The 18,815-nt window shown below is 34.7% G+C and overlaps 2 protein-coding genes across 3 annotated transcripts in view; both read left to right on the top strand.

The window, feature by feature from the left end:
- Positions 1–1,430: 1,430 nt before the first annotated feature.
- Positions 1,431–9,858, top strand: LOC129282053 (calcium/calmodulin-dependent protein kinase type II subunit alpha-like). Its single transcript, XM_064112809.1, has 6 exons — positions 1,431–1,478; positions 1,740–1,839; positions 3,466–3,549; positions 4,960–5,054; positions 7,076–7,198; positions 8,476–9,858. The coding sequence occupies exons 1-6, from the start codon at positions 1,431–1,433 to the stop codon at positions 8,602–8,604; spliced, it is 579 nt and encodes a 192-aa protein (XP_063968879.1). The 3' UTR covers positions 8,605–9,858.
- Positions 9,859–16,311: 6,453 nt separating this feature from the next.
- LOC129282288 (calcium/calmodulin-dependent protein kinase type II subunit alpha-like) overlaps positions 16,312–18,815 on the top strand; it is a 44,094-nt gene continuing 41,590 nt past the window's right edge. The window contains exon 1 of one of the 2 annotated variants that reach the window (XM_054918220.2): positions 16,312–16,646. In XM_054918220.2, the coding sequence (XP_054774195.1) occupies positions 16,626–16,646 (21 nt within the window). In that variant the 5' untranslated portion in view covers positions 16,312–16,625. Of the gene's footprint in view, positions 16,692–18,815 lie in introns of both variants that reach the window. The other variant, XM_064113372.1, reaches the window with a different exon arrangement.

The raw sequence follows: 18,815 nt of genomic DNA, 5'->3' as shown, positions 1-18,815 counted from the left end.
TACGGTCAGTGAATATGCATACCGACCTCGATTTTTAGTATTTCAGGATTCTTATATTTTGTAACAACCTTATGTTGAGTGTACATTATTTGTATAAAGTTAGCCATTTGATATTAAGTGTATGTTATGAATATCATTAACATTATCAAAAGTTTACAGCTGTGGAGGTTTGGCCCAGGGGTCACTGCCGTTGGAGAGTGGTCAGCATCCACAAGAAGAAAAGAACGTGGAAAAGGTTTTTTTTTTGCGGGAAGGCGTGGAACTCGAAGAGGGTGTTAAAAGCACAAAAAATTAGAACAAAGACTTCTAAATCACAATAGCTTAAAATGCGAATAGAGTACATGCAATTTGCGAATCTTGGACACCTTGGGGGACATATACACAAAATCTGCATTTAGAGTGTCCTAGCGGTCTACCCTTGAATCCTTGTTTAGGATGCTCTTTAAAGAAAATAATAAAATGTAAAAATATGTATTTACATAATTGAAACATTTAAAATGAAGTGGTATTTCTTGCTAATCAACCCTAACTCATACAATTTCTAGAATAAAATCATCATCATCATAATTAGAATCATCAACATGAACATCATCATCACCATCATCTTCTTTGAACATCATCATAATAACCATCATTATCATCATTATTATCATCATAATCATTACCATCATCACCATCATCATCATCATCACTATATCATCATAATCATTACCTCCATCATCATCATCACTCATTACTATTTTCACCAATATCATCACCAACAGTAACGTTATCAATACTTTCATCAGTGTTGTAAATTAAGATCATTGTAAATCTCATTGTCATCACTTTTAGAGCATGTTTGTTGCGTGTCATCATTATTATTCTCTTCAATAAGTTACATTCTGAAATGTCTTCTGTGAAACCTGACCATCTTCCAATCAAAACCTCAAGGAAATTTGCAGATATTTGAAATGTCAATCAGAATGTTCAGAGAGCAATTATGTTTTGCTCAGGTGTTGGCAAGTCTGCACAGACAATGTGTGAAAGTGATGATTGGTATTTGCAATTTCTCACGGTTGGTTAGCTCCCTCAAAGAAAATCCATCTGTCCTTTCTTGTTAATCTCCATTTCTCTGTGACATTTTCATTTTTGTAATACTTGTCCGTACTTCATGTACCTTCAAAAGGGAGGTTGACATTTTTGCATTTTCTCATATGCTGTCAAACACATTTGGCTCTCTTAAATTATTCATTTATTTAATCTAATTTCAACACAAAAACACATCATTAATAGCACATATTGTGGTTTAATCACTTTACATAGCCTGACAAAGATGACTCTATTTGCATTTAAAAAAACCGAACACTATTCCACAGTCTACAGTCTTAGGTATTTTTGCAGTGTGAAATCTAATTACTGGAACGTCTCAACCTAGGGTGTTGTTGGGCATGGACCCTATGGCCTCGCCTGCTAATCAGACCACATTGCACATGCTTGTAACTTTAAGAACTTGCCCCGAAAGGGTCTGCTTTGTGTCGGTGTCAATGTGGAAAACAATTATTGGATATTTTAAGATCTGAACAAGTTCTTGTAAATTGACTGGTATCCTGGTGAACCGGTTGGTCTGAATACTTGATTGTGTTACTGGTAAACCCCACCCATCTCATTCTAGTTACTTTAGTCATCATCAAATAACTGATAACAAACAAGTCTCATGTAGTCTTTTGATTTTATATCTTTTTCTTTCTTTCTTCCAGCCTGAAAACTTGTTGCTAGCAAGCAAGTTAAAGGGTGCTGCAGTAAAGCTTGCTGACTTTGGTTTAGCCATAGAACTTGATAATGGAGAGCAGTGGTATGGTGAGTAATTTGTCACGCTTTCAGTTTTAGGGAGTGTTCAATGTTGGTTTCAAAATTGAAATGGCAACATGGATCATGATTGAAAACGTGATTAAAAAACGTGGATATAATGAGAAACCAAAAGTGTGTTCAATGTCCTCCATTCCCGGTTGTAAAGTAAACGTCTTTCAAATCACGATTTGGACTAAAGTTAAACGTAGAAAAAGATCACCCCAGATATTATGACCTTCAGCATCATGAATGCAACATTAAGTTTTTAAAAGTCTTTAAATTTGCTCTCGCAGTGGAAGCCTACACAAGCAGGTGTCAAATTGACCTTCGTGTGATAGGTCAAACTGCAATAAAGCTGCGCTAACAAAAGCGGGAAATTTAAAGACGATCAACATATAAACAGCTTTATATTTTTGTCACTGAACAGTGCAACGCTGATCGTGTGTTTGTTCAGTATTTTGTAATTAAGTTTTCAATCATGATTCATGTTGCTGTTTAAATTTGAAACTCAATATTGAACACACAGTTATACAAATTTGTTTGTTTTGTTCATCACAATTCAGAGAATTTTTTTCTTAAATGTTTAAATATTGATGTTCAAGGGCTTTACATCATAACATTGAAACCGACACTATCAGACACACCATATTGACCCCTGACCAACACCAGACTGACATCCAAATGACCCATCAGACACACCGTAGTGACCCCTGACTGACTTCAGACTGACACCCAACCCAACTGACACCAATAGACACACCGTAGTGACCTCTGACAGACACCAGACTGACACCAAACTGACACCATCAGACACACCATAGTGACCTCTGACAGACACCAGACTGACACACTGAAGTGACCTCTGACAGACAGACACCCATCAGACACACTATAGTGACCTGACAGACTCCAGACTGACACCAATCAGACACACCATAGTTACCTCTGACAGACACCACACTGACACTCAACTGACACACTGAAGTGACACCAGACTGACACCCATCAGAAACACCGTAGTGATCCCTGACCAACACCAGACTGACCCATCAGACACACCATAGTGACCTGACAGACACCAGACTGACACCCAACTGACACACTAAAGTGACCTCAGACAGACACCCATCAGATACACCATAGTGACCCTGACCAACACCAGACTGACACCCATCAGACACGATAGAGATATAACAATAACCACAGATTTATTCTGGATCAAAATTAGGCCAACATTAGAACAATTCTTAACCAATGTCAGGCAAACAACATTAAGTCTGCTGCTAATTTTTCAATAAGATATAATATCGGTAAACGGAGGTTGTTGTTGAATTACTGCCATATAACTATGGAAAATCTCCCAGTGAAAAGAAACATGAACGTGGAGGCTTTTAAAAGTAGGACTTGATATGGCTTTACTTTATAAGAACTAGCTCACCTATTTAACCCACAGACTGTGAATGGTTTAAGCAGAATTCAAACTACTATCCTCAATTTTTAGTCGAAATACAGAAAATGTGGGTGAATTAATTTTTAATTATCCATATTTCCATATATTTCTGACCAAAGATTCTCTTTTAGATCCTTGAAATGTCTATCTCGATTGAACCTGTGTGTATATATTTTTTCTTATAGGCTTTGCAGGGACACCAGGTTACCTATCCCCAGAGGTGCTCAGGAAAGATCCTTATGGAAAACCAGTTGACATATGGGCCTGTGGTAAGTGCTAGTATAAGAATACATTAGTGTCAGGTGATATCATCAGCGTCAATTATTGGTGTTAGGAAAGTCCCTTATGGAAAACCAGTTAACATATAGGCCTGTGTTAAGTTCTAGTATAAGTTTACATTAGTATCGGTGTTAATATCATCGGTGCCATTTAGTAGTGATAAGGAAGACCCTTATGGAAAACCAGTTGACATATGGGCCTGTGGTAAGTGCTAGTATCAGTTTACATTGGTATCAGGTGTTAATATCATCGGTGTCATTTAGTAGTGTTAAGGAAGACCCTTATGGAAAACCAGTTGACATATGGGCCTGTTTTAAGTTCTAGTATAAGTTTACATTAGTATCAGGTGTTAGTATCGGGTGTTTATATCATTGGTGTCATTTAGTAGTGATATTGAAGACCCTTATGGAAACCAATTGACATATGGGTTGTGATATTTACTAGTATCAGCATAAATTTGCATTAGCTATATAGCTAACATCAGTGTAAACCAGTGATGGGTGTTAAAGACCATTGCAAATTAAGAAAATCAAAGAAGATTGGTATACATCTATGTGCACTTCTGGTGAATACAAGTTCATGAGAAGTATTGCAACTTCAGATGCTCCAAGAAACATTGAAAATCCAACATCAAGTGGGTTTTGTCCATCTGCTTCTAATCACTGAAACTGATAATAATTACATGTATTATCTGTGTAAACATCAGCATTGGGGAATTTCCTGGAATATTCCTTTTTGTTCAATATATTTTTGTACAGGTGTTATATTACATATCCTTCTGGTCAGCTATCCACCATTCTCTATCTCAATATTATCATTGAGTGATATCCTGTTTATATTGATGAATGTTTCTACAGGTGTTATATATTATACATATGTTAACGTCAGCAATAGGGAATTTACCTCAACATTTTTTAATGTATGTTTTGCAGGTGTTATGGTTTGCTACTCACAGTTCTGAATATATATTTTGATTGATATTTTAATCAGCAAGTGTAATATATATTCTTACAGTTTCCTACCCACCATTCTTCATCATCAATGGGGAATTTACCTTAACATTATTTATTTAATGTATTTTGTACAGGTATTATATTATATATTCTAATGGTTGGCTCACACCATTCTTAAATTTTTAGTATATTTGATGTATTTTCTACAGGTGTTATATATTCCTATGGTTTGCTATCCACCATTCTTTATGTTGACGTCATCAATGGGGTATTACCTTAACATTATTTATTTAATGTATTTTTCTGCAGGTGTTATAGATTCTCCTTGTGGCTTCCCACCAGTTTTAAATTTACTTTATATTTGATGTATTTTTCTACAGTTGTTATATTATTCTGGTTTGGTACTCACCATTCTAGTTTTATTTTTGTTTGATTTTTTTTCTGCAGGTGTTATATTATATATTCTTCTGGTTGGTTATCCACCTTTCTGGGATGAGGATCAGCATAGACTCTACTCACAGATCAAAACTGGAGCATATGATGTAAGGGTTTGGTATTACCCCCCCCCCCCTTCCCCCTACCCCTCCCTCTCTCTTATGATGAAAGACAAAATAGAAGAATAAGAGGAAAAGACACTGCGTCAGATGCATAAAAGTAGCAAATACTGGCAAGCAATTGATTTATGCATAACCCTGTGCTAGTGCTTGAACCCTTTTCTTGCCTTCAGAAAACAATTGCTAGCAGTTTGGACAATAGCGACGTCACGCTGGTGCGAACACGTCTCACAGAAAAGGAAGGACTCAAATGCAAAGGTGTGGCAGTGCAAAATATGGCTTTATTTCATATGACATCTTTTCCTTAGACTTGGTGTCAAATTAACTTCTTCCTTGTTAAATAAAGTTATTTATTGGCATTTGGTTTGCACTTACTAGGAAGAAAATATGTACATGTAGGCTACTGTACACCTTGGGGTTCTCTCTCAGGTGCATAAACATGATTAAGAAACGCGAACACCCTGATCAAGCAAACGTGTAAGCTGCTCTGACGGAGCATGAAACAACCCAAGCAAGTGCTTAAACGCACAAGCAAAATATTTGCTTTATGCATACGCTTTTTAGTGATAGCTTAATTGTCAAGGAAATGCTAGCATTCAGATAGCATTTGCTTGCTCATTTTTATGGATCGAAAGCTTAGGCCCCTTTTTGACTTTATCATTTTTATGCACACGGAATCAAGCAAAAGCCTAGGAAAAGCAATTGCTACTTTTTATGCATCTGACCCACTGATTATGTTTAGACGAAGGAAGAAATTTAGTCCACACTTTTATGCAATGCTAAGAGTCATCTTACTTCTTCAATATTTATGTAACAGGAAATATAAAAAAAAAACTATTGGAATTTATTGTGGACTTATATTATCATATTCTTCTCATTTCATATGATTGTTACTGAAATTTCATATAACTTACAATGTGCGACTAAATGGTGCAATGCAAACAAAATGATAACGAATACAAATAATGAATACATAACAGAAGAGAAAGAGGAAGCAAATATATTGGTGATATTCTCTCATATAGCATCGGTCTCACTAACCTTAGATAAAACCACATTTTCATGGACTGCCAGTTGCCTTCTCATTTACCAAGTAAAACAAATATGTTAATCGTACAGTGAAAAGTTGTCCAAAAATATTTGTGTTTATGAAATGAAAATAAAAGGATAACACAAGTGTACAATAAAGTTCAACTAAAGAATTTTAAAAACATTTTTTCCCATGAATACAGAGGAAAATGAAACATAGCATTCCATGAAAGTGCGGAGTTAACACTTTGATTAGACTAGATTTAAACCTTGTTTTAGTTATTTGAATACTAGCCATTGTTATTAATACAATAAAATAGACAGAGAATTTATAATTAAACACTGTTATGGAAATATCTAGATGGAAAATGAGAAATAGAACAAAGAATTTTTATTCAAAGAAGGTATATTATGTATTCAAAGAACAATATTAAACAGATGAAAAATGTATAAGAAAATGATGCTCTTTTTCTTAATACCTGGAAGATTTCTAGATCTAGTATCAGCAGAATTGTGTACAAGCTCATACCATTCTTATCTAGGAAAATTAGTCATAGGAGAGAACTAGTCAGTTAGTCAGTCATTAAGCTAGGCAGTTTTCAGTCAGCCATTTAGTCAGTGTATTAGTCACTAGAGAGAAGAAGAAAAAAAAGATCAGTCTCTTGAATGAAACTCACATCAATATTATTATGAACACAATGTAATGTTTTTTGTCAAGAGAGGGAGCTACATAGAAATAGCCACAGCAATGTGATATCAGTACAATGATCAAGTTTGGTTTCCTGTTCATAGTAGGTTGCCAGTCAATGGAAGGTTTGTGTATTTTTGCCTGCTATAGCAACAAAAAGGTTAAGGAAATACATTTCACATCCTTGTTTAGCCTTTATTAGAGTGATAATTGATTCTTAACTTAAGATCTTGACCTGATGAAATGAAGCTCTTAGTAAATCTAGTAATCTTAAAATTATTTTATTTTTCAGTACCCCTCACCAGAATGGGATACCGTGACCCCGGAGGCGAAGAACCTGATAGATATGATGTTGACTGTCAATCCAACAAAGCGTATCTCAGCATGCCAGGCTCTCAAGCATCCATGGATACATGTAAATATCTCTTTAGTTTTAGTTTCTGGAGTCTGATCAAATATGTGACTCATGCCTAAAATACCAGAGTATAATTATCATGCAACACATGTTGTGTGAAGGATACAGTCTGATATTCATGGGTAAAACTTTTGCAATGCAATTATAATGTAAAAAAACCATCTGTCCTTTATTAAGAAAAGTAGGATGAAACTACTGAGAGAGAATGCTTCCACAATTAAATTTGCGACGGCCATCAGGACACAAAGGGACTTATGAAGATACAACTTTATTTTGAAATAACCCTTTTTGTGATTTTCTTACAGACTCAATGGAAGTTTAGATTCATTAAATAATTTCATTCTTCTTAATCATCCTAATTCATTTAGGTTTAACTTTGGTTGTTGAATTGTTTGTATTGAGGTTCATTGTAAAAACAATCTCCTCCATACTTACATTTATTATTTGTGACCTACCACCCCACAACCACCAATAAGTCACCAGGTAAGGTTCTCTGTAAATAGCAAAAATAGTAAATTGGTCTTCAAAAACTAAAAATTATAAAAATTGCATATCCGAAAGAGCAATTCTTCTTCTTCATACCGTGAAAATTTGAAGTCATGAAGTTGAATAAAAGAAAAGATACAAGAGTTTCTTGGACACTACTTTTTCTGACTGCTTGGAAGTTTCACTGAGATTACACAGTAAGCACATCTCATGCTTGAGTGAACCCCAAACTTCAAACCTTGTTTTCTCCTTATTTTGTCAAGCTCTTTCTTAATTTCCTCTGCAATCGAACAAGTACTTGTAATGGTTATTGTTGGTCAATTTTAACATATTATATATTATTTTAAAGCTTAGGAAGTTAATATTCAAGCTCAATAAAAAACTCAATAATCATTTTGGCTGACTTATTGTTGGTTTTGCGGTGGCAGGTCACATTTGCTTAATTTTGCAATTCATATTTGATCATATTCACAGTAGTCTTATATAATACACTCAGCAACTTGAGCATAATTTCAAAATGTATACTAAGGAAATTGTCATCCATATGAAATTTGATAGTTGTATAGTCATAGCGTGGTTTCCTTCAGCAAGAAAATTATCCACATCTTGCTGCACTCGATCCAGGTGAGGTAGATGGGTACCTGGCAGGAATTAATAATAAGGATAATAATATCTAAGTCGATTGGAAGCGCATAGGGATGTTATAATCATAATGTGATATGGGCTATACAAAAATTGTGTATTATTATTATCATTATTATTGTAACATTTTTGTTCTTGTTCCTTCCCAGAACCGAGATGGCTACGCGTCAACTGTGCACAGACAAGAAACTGTCGAATGCCTGAAGAAATTCAACGCTAGACGCAAACTTAAGGTAAGTGTTTATAACAAAGCTTGTACAGTTGTACTGAAAAGTTAGTAAACCCCACCACAAAATGCACTCCTTCATGCCGAGTGTTGAATGTAGACAACAATGCTACAATGTTAAGCGAGCCCAGAGGAACATTGAATGCAATATTTGATCACCTGATTTCACTATTGAATATTTATAAACATGGCAGAACTTGAACACTTTAAATATGTTCATTTTTTTATGGGGTTCACTAACTTTTGAGTACCACTGTACACCCAACCTTTCTATTTGATCAGGTGCAACAAACTTACAAAATATCACACTGTGTGATGTTAAGTTAGAGGACATCAAGTAACATTCTCTTTGTGAAGTGGTTTAGGATAATCTAATGGAATCAAGCATGTTGCATCTTATTTAAAAGCTGAAAATTCCTACTTTCAGATGGGATTTCTAACTAAAATTTAATTTCTGGGTTTTGTGGTGCCTTGTCGTAAATGTTCAATGTCGTGAACCTGTGTTAAAAATTAACTAAGTAGGAATTAGAAAAATGATTTATTTTAGGCAGATGGTCTCTTTTGACAGTCTTGTTTTAATGCATTCTCCAAGCGTTGGCTATGTGTTTTTTATTAATTCCAAGCATCATGATTGGTCAAAGTGCATCACGTGACATTGAACTGCAGTGCAAAAAAGTGTGCACCCCTACTTATATATGTGTATATCTCCGTTCAAACTTTTTGTGAAAAGTCAATGTGCCCCTCTTTGCACCCAGAGGGAATTTGTGTCAATTTCCTGTATGAATAATTATGACATTAATGGCTTTTCATAGTAAGGATGATCAGATCAATCGCACCTCTTTGTGAGAATGGGTATGGGCGGAGTGGTCCTGTTTAGCGATCAGAATGGGTTGTTGCCAATAATAGATGCCAGAATTCTATGATAATTTTTTTTAATTTCTCTTAACAAGAAGTGAAAATTCTTCACCATTTTGACCCCCTGCCCCCTACTAATTTTGAGTTATGCTAAATCTGTATAGATCCTTAATAAAATTATGCTTTTTAAGCTTTTCAAGTCCTCAAATCATGTTACACACATGTGCAGTAATGCAAAATTTCATGAAATTGTGCTATAACTGGCCACTTTTCAACTGACTTTGTAAGCATCGGCATTTATGGTTGAGAGAAAAGTTAGGTAGGAGATCATTAAAGGAGAATGAAACTCTTGGAGCAAGTTAGCTTTTGTGAAAGCAGAAAAATCAAAGAATAAGATCAACAAAACTTTGAGAAAAATAGGACTAGCAATAAAAGAGTTATGAGCATTTGAATGTCGAGATCACTAATGCTATGGAGATCCTCCCATTGGCAATGCGACCAAGATCTGTGATGTCACACACGTACAACTCTCCCATTTGGACACTGAAAATATACCCCAAAACATCTCTTTTTGTTCATTCTAATCATATGACAAAACGATTCATCAATGATATAATGTTGTGAAACCTCTGTACTTGTCATCTCATAAAGAGAACACCTCACCTTGTGATAGACTCTATAAAAGTGAGAATATAAGTGAAATAAGTACTAAAGTAATGAGGGAGTTGTACGTGTGTGATATCACAGATCTTGGTCGCATTGCCGTTGGGAGGATCTACATGGCACTAGTGATCTCAATATTCGAATGCTCATAACTTTCTTATTATTCATTCAATCTTCCTCAAACTTTCAACAATATGTTTCTTTGATTTTTCTCTTTGATATGGATTCAGCTGGTTTTAAGGGTTTCATTCTCCTTTAATGGCCATGCTGGTCATGGAGATTGCATTCTCTTTTATTATCAGAAATACCTCTCACCACCCACGCATGACATCATCCTTGTGTTGAATATATCTCAAATACGTAGTAGAATCTGAATATTGAACTGGGTTTTTTTGTGTGTATGACCCATTTACATGATGTATTACCTCAATAAATCCTCTAAATTATTAATGGCATATGTTCTTAATGTTCATAGCAATGAGTTACCTCTTTTTGCATCTGGCCCGAGTAGGGATTATTTTGAAGCGAAAATAATTCAGACATGGAATTTGGTTAATGGGATGTACATGTATGCATGTAGAAATATATTGTGGAGGTAGAGAGTTAGAGATCTTACATGTATAGTGAGAGATACATGTAGATAGTTAGCCCCCCCCCCTCCATTCAGGCAATCAACAGTATGCATATGCTTCTTTCAGATTTTTAGAGGTACCCTTTTGAGGAAGGATTGGGTTAGGTTTACGGCCCCCTATCGTGGGGCTTTTTGGAAGGGATGCAATCACACCCCTCCACCCCCATTTCATGACCAAAAAGAAAAAAAACAAACTTATTAATCAGGCACCTTATGAATTTCCTTTCAAAATCTAATAGAAAAAACACAAAAATTATCCTTTAAAACACATTTATTCATATATCCTCCATGATATATATTATTTATACATCCTCCATAATTCTGGTTAATGTTACTGTTGTCGTGACGCATTTCGGTTCTCTGCTCTATTTTTGAATCATTTTCTATAAATCATTCTCATGTTTTATTCTTGGTTTCCCTTTTTTCAAGCCTTTGAGGCTTTTGGGACACCTTTTTCTTTCATTTTTTTTTAAATCTCATCTTAATGTTTCATGATTATATTTGTTTATGTTCAAATGTATGATATTTGTATGTTTTTATGTGTATATATTATTGAAAGAAATAAATGAGAGTATTTTCACTCTCCCTCAACTCAACATCTGAAATGTTTTAGGGCATACACTTCTCATATAAACTAGAAATGAATTGGAATGTTGATAGATTGATAGACATAGACATTGATAGACCAAAGCTAGAGACAGTCTTTAAGGTTGGCCTAGACATAGACATTGATAGACCAAAGCTAGAGAAAGTCTTTAAGGTTGGCCCATCCTTGAACACAGCGCCTCAGCTGTGTATATACTCACCCTCTGTCAGTCTCCATCGGTATGACAACTCCTGACAATGAACTTTCATATCGACCTCACTTATACCTACATATCAACAGAAGATACCTGCTACTTGTCTGATATGTGATGTGACAGTGAGATAGTCTATGGGTACAGGCTCTGATTAACTCAGAGATATTCGAATGAAGCCTAAACCTGTTGTCTCTCCAATTACAGTTGAAGCTGTTGCACAGTTTATGGCAGTGTGCAATTTTCCGTTCTGTAGCTATTTTTCTATCTTTTTATAGCTGTTTCACTCTGAATTAAAGGATTTAGATTAAATCTAGGGGCCTGTAAGACAAAGCTTAGCAATTATCTTATAATATTTTGCTACAATTGATTGCATTAACTACAGTGTACAATCAATCGTGAAAATCAAGCGTAAGATTAATTGCTAACCTTTGTGTACTGCTGTGAATAGTGACCAGCTGAATAGTGGATTTATTTTTAAACCTTACAGATTTGAATTCAACCCGTGTTGATTTCAATTCAAAGCTAAAAGATTTGAATTGAAATATTTTTAGATTTCAAAGGTAATCCTTGGTATTAAAAATGAATCCAATGCTACTCTGGAGAGTGTTCATAGCCATATTGAAGCCCTTATTTGAAACGGCGAGATAATTAAATGCAAGTTTTATTAATTGGGATTAATAGGCCTATACGAAATGGCTACAAAACTGAAATTTTGTACATTTTGCACAGTTTGGTTTACTCTGTATTCTTTGTGGCATACCATGCAGTTGATATCACAGTTTCAGTGAGCAAACTCCCTCTCTCTTTTAAATGTGAACATTTAATAAATAGGTGCTTTCAAGTAAAGACTACCTGGCATTTACATCACATACATGTATGATAGGGACGTACATCTTCCATCATATTGATGTACATACTTGTGGCTCTGCTAGATACATTTGAATTCATGTTTGCTCAAACTTGAGAGTTGAACTGTCAAATGCCCCAATCTATTTACTGTACATTTGTGAGGAGGTATATGGTGGAGAGGTGTTTTCCATGAAAAAATGAAATTAGTTTGTAATTTATATTCTGTGTTACTTCAAAGCTTGGGAAGAGCTATCATTGAACTTTAGAGGGAACATTGAGATCAGAATTTGTGGTTTAGAGAACTGGCTGTGGTTTTCAATTTTTATATCTTCTGTTTAGCGAAGAAAAATATGAATCATAGTTTATCATAGGTAGTATGGTTAAGGCGAACAGAATGTATTCTGTTACCAGGCACAAGTTCTAAGCCATAAGACTTGAAAATACTTCAAGAAGATCATTAATAGATGGCAAATAAACAGATATTTCATTTCATATTTTCAATGGATGAGATTTTTATGATGTAAAAATTATATTCTCACAGGAACGAATCGATGAAAGATTACCATGTTTAAATTCCTTCCTGGTAAAGTTAGAGAATTATTCTTTAAGATATAAATCAATTATTAAAAAAAATAATCTGTGATTGCCAGTTATAATGATTGAGGAGATGGACTTATAAACAGTTTTTATGTAGCTTATATTTTGAACAATTTGTAAAGTAAGATATAACAACAGGTGAAGAATAAGAGGAGGGGAGGGTCAAGAAATTACCATTTCCAAATCATTATCAGGATTTATTATTATGTCATATCTTTCCAAAGGATTATAAATTTCTTTTGTAGAATAATTTCCCATTCATCCATAAAACTACATCATAGCTTTCAGAGATCTACCTGTGGTCATTCATTTCAGAGAGAAATGTGCAATAAAAAGTCCTGATACAAAAATGCAGTAATCACAGGACTGTTTTCATCCCGACCAACTTTGCATCCTGACTTTGATGACAAAAACATTTCCAATGCCTATAACAATGCCCTTTAATTGATTAAATAACGAGTTTAGCCATCCCATAACTACACACCTGCCATTCCTCAGCAATGCTTTTTATATTTCTAGTTCAAGGTCCTTGCTGTATAGGATCTCGAGCATTCGGCCAAAAAAAGGCGTTATTTCCGCTGTTGAGATGACGAATGTATTGTGTACATTGGCTAGCCAAACTGTACATCTGTTTGCTGGAGTAACATACATGTACATTTGTTTACATGTGTGTATTCTTTTCAAGCAAATTATTTGTTATTTCAGCGATTTTAGGTTTAATTTAGAGAATCATTTATTTTCATGAATAAATGGTTAGTTATTTCATTATGTAAATTATATACATAAATACTTGTAATAATTTTTGAAAATTCATTCAGCCATCAAGATATACAACACCAAAAAATGGGAAATACTTTACAATAATTATCATAAAAGTAATGATGATATAGATAATAATGCTAATCATGATGATCATACTGCAAATTTCTAATAAAAGTAATATTGATGATGATAACCATATATTAAAAGAAAATAATGATTATGATGAAATGAACAATCATGATAATGATGATGGTGATGAAATTTAACATATTTATTTCTCACTTAATATGATATCATTTTTCATGGGGCATAATCAACAAACAAATAAAGATAAAAACAAGTTATGATAAGGAGGGTCACATGAATTGTCAGGAAAGGAAAAATATGAACTTAGTATGTATCGTAGTGCAGACAATATGATTGGTTTATCCCTAAAATATCAACATGAAAATATGAAGTATAGGAGTTCAATATCTTCGGCAGAAGCGTTAACGTCCTATCTGTTCAATTGAATGATAGAATGGATATATGGGTGTAATGGGATAGAGCTAAAGATGATAAATTGCTTCAATGTTTGACTCACATGTCATTAGTTGTCTGTTGGTTTAGCTGAGGCTGTGTACATAGTATACTTCAATCTTACTCACTTCCATTCTTGGAGATGTTCACATTCATATAATATTGTTACAACTTACAACACATTTCTTATTACAAATCATATGTTTATATTAAGCAAGATATAGGATATTTAGATGTAAATCTAATTGATGAATTTTCAATCTAACATGATTTAAATTCAAAATTTAAAATCTAGTCTATCTTGAGTTTGACTGTGTCATTATTCATAGTTGATGTGGATTTTTTTATGTTACAGAATTTGTTAGGAGATATTTATCATTGTAGCAGGTATCAGATATAGAACGGCATTTTAACCTTCTAAAGGTGACCAATTTTTGTTTTTTAACTTATAGTTCCTGGTACCCAGTATCAAAACATGTAAGATGGTAATTATTCCTATTTGACAGCCCATAGAAACCTCTGATGATTTACTCTGTTGTAATACCTGCATTTTTATTCTTTAACACTACTGCATGTAGGTATTTACATGTACATAAAAGAATATGAAGGAGGAGGAAGGGGGGGAGGATAAGAAGAGGGGGGGAGGAGGAGGTGGGGGGAGAAGGAGGAGGGGGAGAAGGAGGGGGAGAAGGATGAGGAGAGGGGGAGGAGGAGAGGGGGGAGGAGGAGGAGGTGGGGGAGAAGGAGGAGGTGGTGGGAGAAGGAGGGGGGGGGAGAAGGAGGAGGGGGGGGGGAGAAGGAGGATGAGGTAGAATTCTTTAATTAAGAAAGAAACAGAGAAAGGAAATAAAATCAATATATATGCCAGATTCGTCCATGCAATCACAGGCAAAGGCAGTATTATGATAAGAGTGTTTCCTTTGTGAATCACATAGATGGCAGGAACAATTTTTTCGGCTGAATGGCTCCTTTTGGTTGTATAAAATTGCTTGTTAGTGCATAAAAAATATATTGAATTCGTATTTCTAATTTTTTGTTTGCTGGTGATACTTAAGAATATCCAGATAGTACTTTTTAGAAATTGTATTTCGTTTTGTTTTTATTTGAATAATACTAAAACATTTATCTTAGGGTTTTTTTTCTTCTCAAAAGTACTGCCGAATTTCATACAGTGTTATATATTTATATAATATTGACTGGTCTTGAGGGGAACATCAAATATATTGCCAGCAAAAGAATCATATTGGCCCGAGTCTTTAGACAAGGGCAATATGGGTCTTTTAAGGGCAATATATTAGGGCAGTCAATATTTTCATTATCATCCAAATCAGATATCTAGAGCAAAAATCATGATAACAGTGATATCTTTTAAGAATAGAGTTCTGTTGTGTCATGATAATATCAGTGTCTAGGCTCTGCACTTTACCATTATGGCGTACTTGCAAGCGCCCAGATCCAGCGTTGTCTTTATTATGACGTAGATTGTTGGTGCGCGGAACATTATGAAGCGTATCGAGCGTATCACTTCATTCGCATCCTCAAAGGCCCGGATGTGAGACCAGGGAAAATACAAAGGTATATTTTGCGTCGTCTCTGCATGCAAAGTCAATACGCGCATCGAGACCGAGGAAAATACAAACAATATACCTATCCCTTCCTGATAATAATAAAATACAGGGAAATACGGTTTTGTAAATGACCAGCTCAGATGTCTGATACGGGTGATAATTGATAATATGTTGATGAATGTACTGACCAGAGAAACTGATATTGAGTTGAAATATCCAATATGAGAAAAAAATAAAGTAAATCACATTTTCCTGCATAGTAAACAGTTGATGAATTGCATTGAAATGTTTGAAACATTGCATTATTGATTCTTGAAAAATTGGAATTCATGTTATCATAGATACATTTTAGGTCACATTACTATTTGGGATGTTTATTAACTAAGTCTTGGATTAAGACTATCAAGCATACCAGCAGAGCTGTATTTGTTTTGGTATGTGTCCAGTGGTAATATGTACTACAGCGTGCCTCTGACTGCATCGACTGTGCAGCAGTCCACCGTCGTCTGCTCTTCACATTGTGCTATCCCTTTACACACACGGGTTGTCCAAATTCATTCCCAATCTGTGCCTCTTCTAAGCGTATGGTGTCATGATCACTAGTACCATCGCATCATGTCAGTGATGACCCACTAGAATACTATGAGGAAGCGCATCATGTGGAGATCATTAATGAGAAAAGAAATCGCTACCGAGCTACGCCACTTGGATTATAATGAGGAATAATCACGATGCGGTAGCCTTATAGACAATGTAGCTTAGATTTGGATTAGAGGACTTTTTTCCCCTCCTATTTTTTTTTTTTCGGCAGCGAATCCGAAAAAAAAAGATGGATTTTTTCAAAGATGTGGTGAGTGCTGCCGTATGGTATGTTCTCAGGGCACTGGTGGTCGCCGTAAGTTGCGTTCTTTTTCGAAAATCTGAACGTTGCCTGGCATGGTTGATTAACACCGCAGTGTGAACGTGTTTAGAACGTGAGCGCTGAAGCATGTAATGTGAGTTAACTGTTTGATTAACGTCTAACCTTAACGGGATAGGATTAGATTTGTTAAAGCCATTGCTTGTGGTCAATAATGAAGTATTTGACCAAAGTAGGAAAATATAATTTTCATCTAGTAGTAGTGAACAATGATATTAGATACACTGTCTACAGTGTATTAACGTAATATTCTATTGACTGTGGTTCCTAGAGAACTAAAGAGCTAATTAAATTTACTACAATGGCCTTCACTATATAAACATTTAGTCAGTAGTGAGTCCTATTTTCATTTCCATGGAGCAGAATTTCATACAATAAAATGCAAAAGAACAAAATGGGAAGGTGACACCATCAACTTGACCATTGCAGATGATTGTATATGTATAGAATACACAACTGTTTCATTAAAATAATTCAAAGCTTTAAAATAAACAAAAATATATATTTTTTGTCTGATCTCTGATGAATTTTCAGTGCACAGCTTTTTGTTGTTCTACTTTATTCAAGTCATGACATTTTCACATGGAGTATTCCTTTTTAGCAGGACAGGATATTTTTTTTTAAGGTCTTTATTTCCTTCACATTTGGGCGATTGTTTTATTTTTGGGGGTATTTATTTCACTTTTTGTAATGCAAGAAGAAATTATGGGGTAAATGCAACTATTCTGTTTTATGTGGAAAATTGAGTTTCTAAATATTCCAGAATATTTTTTTTGGTGGTAGATGTAGCTATAGAAAGAGGTGGTCGCTCCAAAGCATATTAGTTTGGAATTTCAGGGGCTAGTTTGGCTGTGATGAGGGCAAATCTTCCATAGCCCTCATGTGTGTCCTATGCTGCCTTTAAAGGACAAGTCCACCCCAACAAAAAGTTGATTCAAATAAAAAGAAAAAAATCCAACAAGCATAACACTATAAATTTCATCAAAAGCGGATGTAAAATAAGAAAGTTATGACATTTTAAAGTTTCGCCTAATTTCACAAAACAGTTATATTCTCATCCTTGTCGGTATGCAAATGAGGAGACTGATGACATCAATCATTCACTATTTCTTTTGTATTGTATTATGTGAAATATGAAATATTCCAATTTTCTCACTGTTGTCGTGTGAAACAACGATTAATTCCTCCCTGAATATGTGCTATTATCATTGTTTAATACTATATGGTTCAATCAAGTTGGTCTTTATTGTGAAATCTTTTGAAAAATAAAATATTGTATAATTCAAACAATAAAAAACAAAAGAAATAGTGAGTGAGGGACATCATCAACTGTCTCATTCGCATGTCACTGAGTTGTGCATATCACTGTTTTGTGAAAAATAAGCGAAATTTTAAAATGTCATAACTTTCTTATTTTACATCCGATTTCGATGAAATTTTCAGCATGATGCTTGTTTGCTTTTTCTCTATTTATCCAAATCAACATTTATCTGGGGTGGACTTGACCTTTAATGTTGTTCTATTCCGCAAGACATGATATGATCCCTCCACCTTCATGAGTGTTGACAAGCTGTGGTATATAACCTTTTCCCTGATGAGGCATATATCCACCGAGTGTCATAAAGACATTCACCCTGTATCAACGATGCATTAACGCCTTTCTGGCACTCAACAGGTGACATTACTGCCTACTATCATTATCATTAATTATTGTTAGGTATTTGGCATCACTTGTACTGAGGAGGTGAAATATACAAATGGAATCACCATAACCTTTCTGGTCCCAGGTGCCAGGGTAGCCCTTCCGTTTTGAAAGGCCATAAAATCCAACAAATATAATATACAGCGACATAATACAAATGTTTTTAAGTGCTGCACATTACTTCCCTAGCTTTAAAATACATGCTAATAAAGTATTTTTTTAATACTTATTCAAGGAATAAATTCTCACTGGGCACCCATTTACACCACTTCAGTTGAGTTGATGGGGTTAAATGGGAAGTTCACCCTGACAAAAAGTTTGTTGTAAAAATAGCAGAAAAATTATAAAAATATTGGTAAAGGTTTGAGAAAAATCCATTAAATATTAAGAAAGTTATT

The sequence above is a fragment of the Lytechinus pictus genome, chromosome 18, assembly GCF_037042905.1.
Source record: "Lytechinus pictus isolate F3 Inbred chromosome 18, Lp3.0, whole genome shotgun sequence".
Taxonomy (NCBI): Eukaryota; Metazoa; Echinodermata; class Echinoidea; order Temnopleuroida; family Toxopneustidae; genus Lytechinus; species Lytechinus pictus.
This window is presented reverse-complemented; position numbering and strand designations above follow the sequence as displayed.

Bases quoted from the DNA above. Each gene is read 5' to 3' on its own strand.
- LOC129282053 (XM_064112809.1), top strand. From the start codon at position 1,431: ATGGACCCTATGGCCTCGCCTGCTAATCAGACCACATTGCACATGCTT. The intron at 1,479-1,739 runs GTAACTTTAAGA...TCTTTCTTCCAG, and splicing joins AGACCACATTGCACATGCTT to CCTGAAAACTTGTTGCTAGC. The intron at 7,199-8,475 runs GTAAATATCTCT...GTTCCTTCCCAG, and splicing joins TCAAGCATCCATGGATACAT to AACCGAGATGGCTACGCGTC.